This window comes from Salvelinus namaycush, unplaced genomic scaffold (assembly GCF_016432855.1).
Source record: "Salvelinus namaycush isolate Seneca unplaced genomic scaffold, SaNama_1.0 Scaffold1134, whole genome shotgun sequence".
Lineage (NCBI taxonomy): Eukaryota > Metazoa > Chordata > Actinopteri > Salmoniformes > Salmonidae > Salvelinus > Salvelinus namaycush.
The window spans coordinates 45,956-58,802 of NW_024057825.1; the positions used below are offsets into that span (position 1 = coordinate 45,956).

Genomic DNA, 12,847 nt, shown 5'->3' on the forward strand with positions numbered 1-12,847 from the left:
TCCAGGAAGACTCAAAGCTCTTAGAGACACCCAGGAAGACTCAAAACTCTTAGAGACATCCAGGAAGACTCAAAGCTCTTAGAGACATCCAGGAAGACTCAAAGCTCTTAGAGACATCCAGGAAGACTCAAAGCTCTTAGAGACACCCAGGAAGACTCAAAGCTCTTAGAGACATCCACGAAGACTCAAAGCTCTTAGAGACATCCAAGAAGACTCAAAGCTCTTAGAGACATCCAGGATGACTCAAAGCTCTTAGAGACATCCAGGACGACTCAAAGCTCTTAGAGACATCCAGGACGACTCAAAGCTCTTAGAGACATCCAGGAAGACTCAAAGCTCTTAGAGACATCCAGGAAGACTCAAAGCTCTTGGAGACATCCAGGAAGACTCAAAGCTGTAATAGCTGCCTAAGGTGATTCTAACATGTATTGACTCAGGGGTGTGAATACTTATTTTCAATAAATTTGCAAAGATTTTCAATCCATTTTGAATTCAGGCTGTAGCACAACATAATGGGGAATAAGTCAAGGGGTGTGAATACTTTCTGAAGTGGAGGGTAGAGTCTTCTAGCAGGGGATCTTCCTCTGTTACAGCTTAAAGAAGGCCTCTGCTTTTCCAGCCTCCACTGCCTCATAAAACACAGAGAAGTCCTGCAGAGCGAGAGAGACGAGGGAGAGAGAGCGACGAGAGAGGGGCAGAGAGAGCGATGAGAGATGGGGAGAGAGGGGTGCAGAGAGTGATGAGAGATGGGGAGAGAGAGGGGAGAGAGAGCGATGAGAGATGGGGGAGAGAGAGTAGAGCGAGAGATGAGAGATTGGGCGGAGAGAGTGATGAGAGATGGGAGAGAGAGAGTAGAGATGAGAGATGGGGGAGAGAGAGGGCAGAGAGCGATGAGAGATGAGGGAGAGAAGGGGGAGAGAGAGCGATGAGAGATGGAGGAGAGAGGGTGATGAGATGGGGGAGAGAGAGAGCAGAGAGAGCGATGAGAGATGAGGGAGAGAGAGTGATGAGACATCGGGGAGAGAGAGTGATGAGACATCGGGGAGAGAGAGGAGGGAGAGGAGAAAAACATAAATTGGATAGGGAAGGAGAGCGTGAGGGCTGTGTTTGTGGATGCAGTGTGTTTCACTGATTCTGACTAATACTGATGCAAATAGATGGAAATGGGATTCAGACAGATGAACAAACACAACGCTTTAAACACAATAACTGCATCACAGACAGACAGGACCAGCAACGATAAACACCCAACAACAACACGGAACAGTATTTGAGGCTGAGAGAATGAGGCTGAGAGAATTTTACATTTTTAAAGCTAATTTCCTACTATTCTACACATTACGCCATGAGGCTGAGAGAATTTTACATTTTTAAAGCTAATTTCCTACTATTCTACACATTACGCCATGAGGCTGAGAGAATTTTACATTTTTAAAGCTAATTTCCTACTATTCTACACATTACGCCATGAGGATTAGAGAATTTTACATTTTTAAAGCTAATTTCCTACTATTCTACACATTACGCCATGAGGCTGAGAGAATTTTACATTTTTAAACCTGATTTCCTACTATTCTATACATTTTGCCTTGAGGCTGAGAAAGAATTGTGCAGTTTTACAGCTAATTTTCTGTAGTTCTAAACGTGCTTGCCATGGCTTAGGACGTGTTCATATGCTATCTGGGGAGGGGGGACCCCCAGAGTCCGACCCCCTCCCCCCCACCCCCCTGCCATGCGAGGGCTGCGGGTGTGAGGTACGCCAGTGACCATACCGTCCACCCCAACAGGAAGGATGTTTGCCGTACCTTGTTCACATTAAGGTTTTCAAGCGGCCGTGCCTCGCCCTGCTGTGGTGAAATTCCAGTGCCGCCTGAACGAGAATTACTAGTGTGTGTGTGTGTGTGTGTGTGTGTGTGTGTGTGTGTGTGTGTGTGTGTGTGTGTGTGTGTGTGTGTGTGTGTGTGTGTGTGTGTGTGTGTGTGTGTGTGTGTGTGTATTGACTTAAAGCTATGGGCGTTGTGCAGCCTAAGTAATGATTCGATTTTGGTCCACACCCAGGCTGCGTTCCAAATGGCTCCTTATAGCCAGAGTAGTCTAGTCAGTAGCTCTAGTCAAAAGTAGTGCACTATATAGGGAATAGGTGCAACCAGTCAGCCAGGAGAACCAGGACGTCACACTGCAGGTGTGGGCTTTTGTTCCAGTCTGACACTTATTCACCTGATTGAAATGGTTCAAGGTCCACACTGAAGATCCTGACGAGTTGATTACTTTGAAAAGGGTGTTTCCGTATTCGGGTGGAACAAAAGCTTCCACAACCAGTATCTCTCCACAGCCAGTATCTCTCCAGAACCAGTATCTCTCCAGAACCAGTATCTCTACAGAACCAGTATCTCTCCAGAACCAGTATCTCTCCAGAACCAGTATCTCTACAGAACCAGTATCTCTCCAGGACCAGTAGCTCTACATAACCAGTATCTCTCCACAACCAGTATCTCTCCAGAACCAGTATCTCTCCAGAACCAGTATCTCTACAGAACCAGTATCTCTCCAGGACCAGTAGCTCTACATAACCAGTATCTCTCCAGAACCAGTAGCTCTACAGAACCAGTATCTCCACAGAACCAGTAGCTCTACAGAACCAGTATCTCTCCACAACCAGTATCTCTCCAGGACCAGTAGTTCTCCAGGACCAGTATCTCTCCAGGACCAGTAGCTCTACATAACCAGTATCTCTCCAGAACCAGTAGCTCTACAGAACCAGTATCTCCACAGAACCAGTATCTCTACAGAACCAAGTAGCTCTACAGAACCAGTATCTCTACAGAACCAGTATCTCTACAGAACCAGTATCTCTCCAGAACCAGTATCTCCACAGAACCAGTATCTCTACAGAACCAGTATCTCTCCACAACCAGTATCTCTCCAGAACCAGTATCTCTCCAGAACCAGTATCTCTACAGAACCAGTATCTCTACAGAACCAGTAGTTCTCCAGGACCAGTAGTTCTCCAGGACCAGTATCTCTCCAGGACCAGTATCTCTACAGAACCAGTATCTCTCCAGAACCAGTATCTCTCCAGAACCAGTATCTCTACAGAACCAGTATCTCTACAGAACCAGTATCTCCACAGAACCAGTAGCTCTCCAGAACCAGTATCTCTACAGAACCAGTTTCTCTACAGAACCAGTACCTCTCCACAACCAGTATCTCTACAGAACCAGTAGCTCTCCAGAACCAGTATCTCTACAGAACCAGTTTCTCTACAGAACCAGTAGCTCTACAGAACCAGTACCTCTACAGAACCAGTATCTCTACAGAACCAGTAGCTCTCCAGGACCAGTAGCTCTACAGAACCAGTATCTCTACATAACCAGTATCTCTCCAGAACCAGTATCTCTCCAGAACCAGTATCTCTCCTGAACCAGTATCTCTCCAGAACCAGTATCTCTCCTGAACCAGTAGCTCTACAGAACCAGAGAAGCTAGAACTGAGTCCAAAATGTGACCCTACTCCTTATTTGGTGCTAATGACCAGGGCCAACACATACACAAATAGGCCCCTGGTCAAAAGTAGTGGACTATATAGGACACAGGGCCATCACATACACAATAGGCCCCTGGTCAAAAGTAGTGGACTATATAGGAAACGGGGCCATCACATACACAATAGACCCCTGGTCAAAAGTAGTGGACTATATAGGACACAGGGCCATCACATACACAATAGGCCCCTGGTCAAAAGTAGTGGACTATATAGGACACGGGGCCATCACATACACAATAGGCCCCTGGTCAACAGTAGTGGACTATATAGGACACGGGGCCATCACATACACAATAGGCCCCTGGTCAACAGTAGTGGACTATATAGGACACGGGGCCATCACATACACAATAGGCCCCTGGTCAAAAGTAGTGGACTATATAGGACACGGGGCCATCACATACACAATAGGCCCCTGGTCAACAGTAGTGGACTATATAGGACACGGGGCCATCACATACACAATAGGCCCCTGGTCAACAGTAGTGGACTATATAGGACACGGGGCCATCACATACACAATAGGCCCCTGGTCAACAGTAGTGGACTATATAGGAAACAGGGCCATTTAGAATGCAGCCCTGGTCAACAGTAGTGGACTATATAGGAAACAGGGCCATTTAGAATGCAGCCCTGGTCAACAGTAGTGGACTATATAGGAAACAGGGCCATTTAGAATGCAGCCCTGGTCAACAGTAGTGGACTATATAGGAAACAGGGCCATTTAGAATGCAGCCCTGGTCAACAGTAGTGGACTATATAGGAAACAGGGCCATTTAGAATGCAGCCCTGGTCAACAGTAGTGGACTATATAGGAAACGGGGCCATTTAGAATGCAGCCCTGGTCAACAGTAGTGGACTATATAGGAAACAGGGCCATTTAGAATGCAGCCCTGGTCAACAGTAGTGGACTATATAGGAAACAGGGCCATTTAGAATGCAGCCCTGGTCAACAGTAGTGGACTATATAGGAAACGGGGCCATTTAGAATGCAGCCCTGGTCAACAGTAGTGGACTATATAGGAAACAGGGCCATTTAGAATGCAGCCCTGGTCAACAGTAGTGGACTATATAGGAAACGGGGCCATTTAGAATGCAGCCCTGGTCAACAGTAGTGGACTATATAGGAAACGGGGCCATTTAGAATGCAGCCCTGGTCAACAGTAGTGGACTATATAGGAAACGGGGCCATTTAGAATGCAGCCCTGGTCAACAGTAGTGGACTATATAGGAAACGGGGCCATTTAGAATGCAGCCCTGGTCAACAGTAGTGGACTATATAGGAAACAGGGCCATTTAGAATGCAGCCCTGGTCAACAGTAGTGGACTATATAGGAAACAGGGCAATTTAGAATGCAGCCCTGGTCCTTGTGCCTAGCTGCTTCTAGACTCACCCCGCAGTAGACGTCCTTGTTGAAGACCTGTGGGGGCAGAGAAGTGGGGTTTCCTGTCTTCTTCCTCATCTCCTCTTTGACCTCTGACCCCTGGGTGATGTCCACCGCCTGGTACTTGATCTTCTTAGAGTCCAGGAAGGAGAAGATCTGGCTCTGCTGCTGCTTTAGCTAACGGGAACAGTATCAATAATATAGAACAATAGTAATACTTAGAATATTTTGTCATATTAATCATTTATTTATAACATTGTCTGCTTCCCAAATGGCACCCTATTCCCTATATAGTGCACTACTGTTGACCAGGGCCCATAGGGGTGAATCATATCCTATAGAAGGATATTGTAAAAAATGTAACGATCTATACTGTAGTGGTACAGTATAACTTAATATTATAATGATTACAGAGGTCGTAGTTTACTATATAACTTAATATTATAATGATTACAGAGGTAGTAGTTTACTATATAACTTAATATTATAATGATTACAGAGGTAGTAGTTTACTATATAACGTAATATTATAATGATTACAGAGGTCGTAGTTTACTATATAACTTAATATTATAATGATTACAGAGGTCGTAGTTTACTATATAACTTAATATTATAATGATTACAGAGGTCGTAGTTTACTATATAACTTAATATTATAATGATTACAGAAGTCGTAGTTTACTATATAACTTAATATTATAATGATTACAGAGGTCGTAGTTTACTATATAACTTAATATTATAATGATTACATAGGTAGTAGTTTACTATATAACTTAATATTATAATGATTACAGAGGTCGTAGTTTACTATATATATACTGCCGCCCCGTAGGGTACATCCACCACATTCATAGTAGAGCTCAGGGACGGTGTGACGGTATCTCAGATTACAAGTTCTGATCTAGGATCTGTCCATGTAATCTAATTCATTGCGTTGTAAAAAGCACAACTGATCCTAAATCATAACTTTTACTCTGAGAGGCTTGATAGCCTGCGTACGGTTGGTTCCGTGGTCCACAGAAATCTGTTAGCCTGACAGAGGCTGGCCCGAGTCGGGAGTGGCGTGGTAGGTGGTGTGGTAGGTGCAGCCAGGTAAACGTTTACATTTGAGTTATTTATCAGATGCTCTTGCCCAGAGTGACTTCCTGTTATTCATCTTAACGTAGCTAGGTAAGACAACCACAACTCATAGTCAGTACACAACTCTCCTCGATGAAGCAGCTATCAGCTAAGACAGAGCTAGTAAACCAGAGCTAGTAAACCAGAGCTAGTAAGTCAGAGCCAGTAAGCCAGAGCTAGTAAGCCAGAGCTAGTAAGCCAGAGCTAGTAAGCCAGAGTTAGTAAGCCAGAGCTAGTAAGCCAGAGCTAGTAAGCCAGAGCTAGTAAGCCAGAGCTAGTAAGCCAGAGCTAGTAAGCCAGAGATAGTAAGCCAGAGCTAGTAAGCCAGAGCTAGTAAGTCAGAGCTAGTAGGTCAGAGTTAGTAAGTCAGAGCTAGTAAGCCAGAGCTAGTAAGCCAGAGCTAGTAAGCCAGAGCTAGTAAGCCAGAGCTAGTAAACCAGAGCTAGTAAGTCAGAGCTAGTAAGTCAGAGCTAGTAAGCCAGAGCTAGTAAGTCAGAGCTAGTAAGCCAGAGCTAGTAAGCCAGAGCTGGTAAGCCAGAGCAGGTAAGCCAGAGCTAGTAAGCCAGAGCTAGTAAGCCAGAGCTAGTAAGCCAGAGATAGTAAGTCAGAGCTAGTAAGTCAGAGTTAGTAAGCCAGAGCTAGTAAGTGGAGCTAGTAAGTCAGAGCTAGTAAACCAGAGCTAGTAAGTCGGAGTTAGTAAGTCGGAGCTAGTAAGTCGGAGCTAGTAAGCCGGAGCTAGTAAGTCAGAGCTAGTAAGCCAGAGCTAGTAAGCCAGAGCTAGTAAACCAGAGCTAGTAAGTCAGAGCTAGTAAACCAGAGCTAGTAAGTCAGAGCTAGTAAGCCAGAGCTAGTAAGACAGAGCTTGTAAGTCAGAGCTTGTAAGTCAGAGCTAGTAAGACAGAGCTAGTAAGTCAGAGCTAGTAAGACAGAGCTAGTAAGTCAGAGCTAGTAAGACAGAGCTAGTAAGACAGAGCTAGTAAGACAGAGCTAGTAAGCCAGAGCTATTAAGTCAGAGCTAGTAAGTCAGAGCTAGTAAGTCAGAGCTAGTAAGTCAGAGCTAGTAAGCCAGAGCTAGTAAGCCAGAGCTAGTAAGCCAGAGCTAGTAAGTCAGAGTTAGTAAGTCAGAGTTAGTAAGAGAAGTGCAAGTGTTAGTCCAAGAATGGTACAATGATGTTCAGTTTGACTTCTTCTTCCTCATATCAGGTGAAGAGGCAGAGTGGTGAGGTGGATGCAGCCAGGTAAATGAGACAGGTGAGAACACATACCTCTCTGGATCCGCTCACGCTGCTGAAATACACGACGATAGACATGATACCTGATGATATATACTGCTACAAAATATCAATATAATATGATCCAGTTAAAGTTTGTGTTCTCTCTGTGTGTGTGTGGAGAGTGGGGTGTAGACTGCTTCAAGGTGTTGCAGCAGACAAGGTGAACAGGTTTAAACATGGTTTACCTGTTGGCCACACCCCCTGGATCCCGACCACTCCTGTTATGTCTATTTCTTGCTATTGTCACACACAGACAGACAGACAGACAGACAGACAGACAGACAGACAGACAGACAGACAGACAGACAGACAGACAGACAGACAGACAGACAGACAGGCAGGCAGACAGACAGACAGACAGACAGACAGACAGACAGACAGACAGACAGACAGACAGACAGACAGACAGACAGACAGACAGACAGACAGACAGACAGACAGACAGACAGACAGACAGACAGACAGACAGACGGACGGACGGACGCACGCATCACACACATAGACAGACACACACACACACGCAGAGAGAGAGAGAGAGTGGAATGCCACTGAGCACCTCAGAGAATGTTTGTCTTAGGTCTGAAGAGATGCAGAAGGTGTATACAGTACATATATATACACTGCTCAAAAAAATAAAGGGAACACTTAAACAACACAATGTAACTCCAAGTCAATCACACTTCTGTGAAATCAAACTGTCCAATTAGGAAGCAACACTGATTGACAATAAATTTCACATGCTGTTGTGCAAATGGAATAGACAAAAGGTGGAAATTATAGGCAATTAGCAAGACACCCCCAAAAAAGGAGTGATTCTGCAGGTGGTGACCACAGACAACTTCTCAGTTCCTATGCTTCCTGGCTGATGTTTTGGTCACTTTTGAATGCTGGCGGTGCTCTCACTCTAGTGGTAGCATGAGACGGAGTCTACAACCCACACAAGTGGCTCAGGTAGTGCAGTTCATCCAGGATGGCACATCAATGCGAGCTGTGGCAAAAAGGTTTGCTGTGTCTGTCAGCGTAGTGTCCAGAGCATGGAGGCGCTACCAGGAGACAGGCCAGTACATCAGGAGACGTGGAGGAGGCCGTAGGAGGGCAACAACCCAGCAGCAGGACCGCTACCTCCGCCTTTGTGCCAGGAGGTGCACTGCCAGAGCCCTGCAAAATGACCTCCAGCAGGCCACAAATGTGCATGTGTCTGCTCAAACGGTCAGAAACAGACTCCATGAGGGTGGTATGAGGGCCCGACGTCCACAGGTGGGGGTTGTGCTTACAGCCCAGCACCGTGCAGGACGTTTGGCATTTGCCAGAGAACACCAAGATTGGCAAATTCGCCACTGGCGCCCTGTGCTCTTCACAGATGAAAGCAGGTTCACACTGAGCACATGAGCACGTGACAGACGTGACAGAGTCTGGAGACGCCGTGGAGAACGTTCTGCTGCCTGCAACATCCTCCAGCATGACCGGTTTGGCGGTGGGTCAGTCATGGTGTGGGGTGGCATTTCTTTGTGGGGCCGCACAGCCCTCCATGTGCTCGCCAGAGGTAGCCTGACTGCCATTAGGTACCGAGATGAGATCCTCAGACCCCTTGTGAGACCATATGCTGACACATGCACATTTGTGGCCTGCTGGAGGTCATTTTGCAGGGCTCTGGCAGTGCACCTCCTTGCACAAAGACGGAGGTAGCGGTCCTGCTGCTGGGTTGTTGCCCTCCTACGGCCTCCTCCACGTCTCCTGATGTACTGGCCTGTCTCCTGGTAGCGCCTCCATGCTTTGGACACTACGCTGACAGACACAGCAAACCTTTTTGCCACAGCTCGCATTGATGTGCCATCCTGGATGAACTGCACTACCTGAGCCACTTGTGTGGGTTGTAGACTCCGTCTCATGCTACCACTAGAGTGAGAGCACCGCCAGCATTCAAAAGTGACCAAAACATCAGCCAGGAAGCATAGGAACTGAGAAGTTGTCTGTGGTCACCACCTGCAGAATCACTCCTTTTTTGGGGGTGTCTTGCTAATTGCCTATAATTTCCACCTTTTGTCTATTCCATTTGCACAACAGCATGTGAAATTTATTGTCAATCAGTGTTGCTTCCTAAGTGGACAGTTTGATTTCATAGAAGTGTGATTGACTTGGAGTTACATTGTGTTGTTTAAGTGTTCCCTTTATTTTTTTGAGCAGTGTATATACAGCCTTCAGAAAAACCCTTTGACTTTTTCCACATTTTGTTGTTACAGTCTGAATTACATTGAGATGTTTTGTCACTACCCACAATACCCCATGATGTCAAAGTGGCATTATGTTTTTACAAATTTGTACAAATTAATTTCAAATGAAAAGCTGAAATGTCTTGAGTCAATAACTATTCAACCACTTTGTTATGGCAAATGTAAATACGTTCAGGAGAAAACATTTGCTCAACAAGTCACATAATAAGTTGCATGGACTCACTCTGTATGCAATAACAGTGATTAACATGATTTTTGTAATGACTACCTCATCTTGTCACGCCCTGACCTTAGAGAGCCTTTTTATGTCTCTATTTGGTTTGGTCAGGGTGTGATTTGGGGTGGGCATTCTATGTTTTGTTTTTCTATGATTTTGTATTTCTATGTTTTGGCAGGGTATGGTTCTCAATCAGGGACAGCTGTCTATCGTTATCTCTGATTGGGAACCATACTTAGGTAGCCCTTTTCCCTCCTTTCGTTGTGGGAAGTTAACTTTGTTTGTGGCACGGTAGCCTTAAGCTTCACGGTCGTTTTTGTATTGTTTATTGTTTTTGTCGGCGTCATCACCTAATAAAAAGGAATATGTACGCTCACCACTTTGGTCCTGTTCCTTTGACAGCCGTGACAGAACTCTTGGGTATTGTGTCTAGATGTTTGGAGAAAAAACAAACAATTTAATCGATTTTTTAATTCAGGCTGTAGCACAACAAAATTGTGTAATAAGTCACGGGGTATATACACACCATCCTATATAACTACTGTCTATACTGTCTATACACACCATCCTGTATAACTACTGTCTATACACACCATCCTATATAACTACTGTCTATACACACCATCCTGTATAACTACTGTCTATACACACCATCCTATATAACTACTGTCTATACACACCATCCTATATAACTACTGTCTATACACACCATCCTATATAACTACTGTCTATACACACCATCCTATATAACTACTGTCTATACACACCATCCTATATAACTACTGTCTATACACACCATCCTATATAACTACTGTCTATACACACCATCCTATATAACTACTGTCTATACACACCATCCTATATAACTACTGTCTATACACACCATCCTATATAACTACTGTCTATACACACCATCCTATATAACTACTGTCTATACACACCATCCTATATAACTACTGTCTATACACACCATCCTATATAACTACTGTCTATACACACCATCCTGTATAACTACTGTCTATACACACCATCCTATATAACTACTGTCTATACACACCATCCTGTATAACTACTGTCTATACACACCATCCTATATAACTACTGTCTATACACACCATCCTATATAACTACTGTCTATACACACCATCCTATATAACTACTGTCCATACTGTCTATACACACCATCCTATATAACTACTGTCTATACACACCATCCTGTATAACTACTGTCTATACACACCATCCTATTATAACTACTGACTATACAAACCATCCTGTATAACTACTGTCTATACACACCATCCTATATAACTACTGTCTATACTGTCTATACACACCATCCTATATAACTACTGTCTATACTGTCTATACACACCATCCTATATAACTACTGTCTATACACACCATCCTATATAACTACTGTCTATACTGTCTATACACACCATCCTATATAACTACTGTCTATACACACCATCCTGTATAACTACTGTCAATACACACCATCCTATATAACTACTGTCTATACACACCATCCTATATAACTACTGTCTATAATATCTATACACACCATCCTATATAACTACTGTCTATACTGTCTATACACACCATCCTATATAACTACTGTCTATACTGTCTATACACACCATCCTATATAACTACTGTCTATACACACCATCCTATATAACTACTGTCTATACTGTCTATACACACCATCCTATATAACTACTGTCTATACACACCATCCTGTATAACTACTGTCAATACACACCATCCTATATAACTACTGTCTATACACACCATCCTATATAACTACTGTCTATAATATCTATACACACCATCCTATATAACTACTGTCTATACTGTCTATACACACCATCCTATTATAACTACTGTCTATACACACCATCCTATTATAACTACTGTCTATACACACCATCCTGTATAACTACTGTCTATACACACCATCCTGTATAACTACTGTCTATACACACCATCCTGTATAACTACTGTCTATACACACCATCCTATTATAACTACTGACTATACACACCATCCTATATAACTACTGTCTATACACACCATCCTGTATAACTACTGTCTATACACACCATCCTATATAACTACTGTCTATACTGTCTATACACACCATCCTGTATAACTACTGTCTATACACACCATCCTATATAACTACTGTCTATACACACCATCCTATTATAACTACTGTCTATACACACCATCCTATATAACTACTGTCTATACACACCATCCTATTATAACTACTGACTATACACACCATCCTATATAACTACTGTCTATACACACCATCCTGTATAACTACTGTCTATACACACCATCCTATATAACTACTGTCTATACTGTCTATACACACCATCCTGTATAACTACTGTCTATACACACCATCCTGTATAACTACTGTCTATACACACCATCCTATTATAACTACTGACTATACACACCATCCTATATAACTACTGTCTATACACACCATCCTGTATAACTACTGTCTATACACACCATCCTATATAACTACTGTCAATACACACCATCCTATATAACTACTGTCTATACACACCATCCTATATAACTACTGACTATACACACCATCCTGTATAACTACTGTCTATACACACCATCCTATATAACTACTGTCTATACACACCATCCTATTATAACTACTGTCTATACACACCATCCTATATAACTACTGTCTATACACACCATCCTATATAACTACTGTCTATACTGTCTATACACACCATCCTGTATAACTACTGTCTATACACACCATCCTATATAACTACTGTCTATACACACCATCCTGTATAACTACTGTCTATACACACCATCCTATTATAACTACTGTCTATACACACCATCCTGTATAACTACTGTCTATACTGTCTATACACACCATCCTATATAACTACTGTCTATACACACCATCCTATATAACTACTGTCTATACACACCATCCTATTATAACTACTGACTATACACACCATCCTATATAACTACTGTCTATACACACCATCCTGTATAACTACTGTCTAT

The 12,847-nt window shown here is 43.3% G+C and overlaps 1 protein-coding gene across 1 annotated transcript; it reads right to left on the reverse strand.

Moving 5' to 3' along the window:
• Positions 1 to 486: 486 nt before the first annotated feature.
• On the reverse strand, positions 487 to 7,448 carry zgc:153284 (uncharacterized protein LOC751696 homolog). The gene is made up of 3 exons (XM_038982354.1): positions 7,319 to 7,448; positions 4,938 to 5,105; positions 487 to 650 (listed from the first exon to the last, which is right to left on the reverse strand). Exons 1-3 carry the CDS (start codon positions 7,361 to 7,363, stop codon positions 588 to 590), a joined length of 276 nt encoding a protein of 91 aa, XP_038838282.1. The 5' UTR covers positions 7,364 to 7,448; the 3' UTR covers positions 487 to 587.
• Positions 7,449 to 12,847: the final 5,399 nt, after the last annotated feature.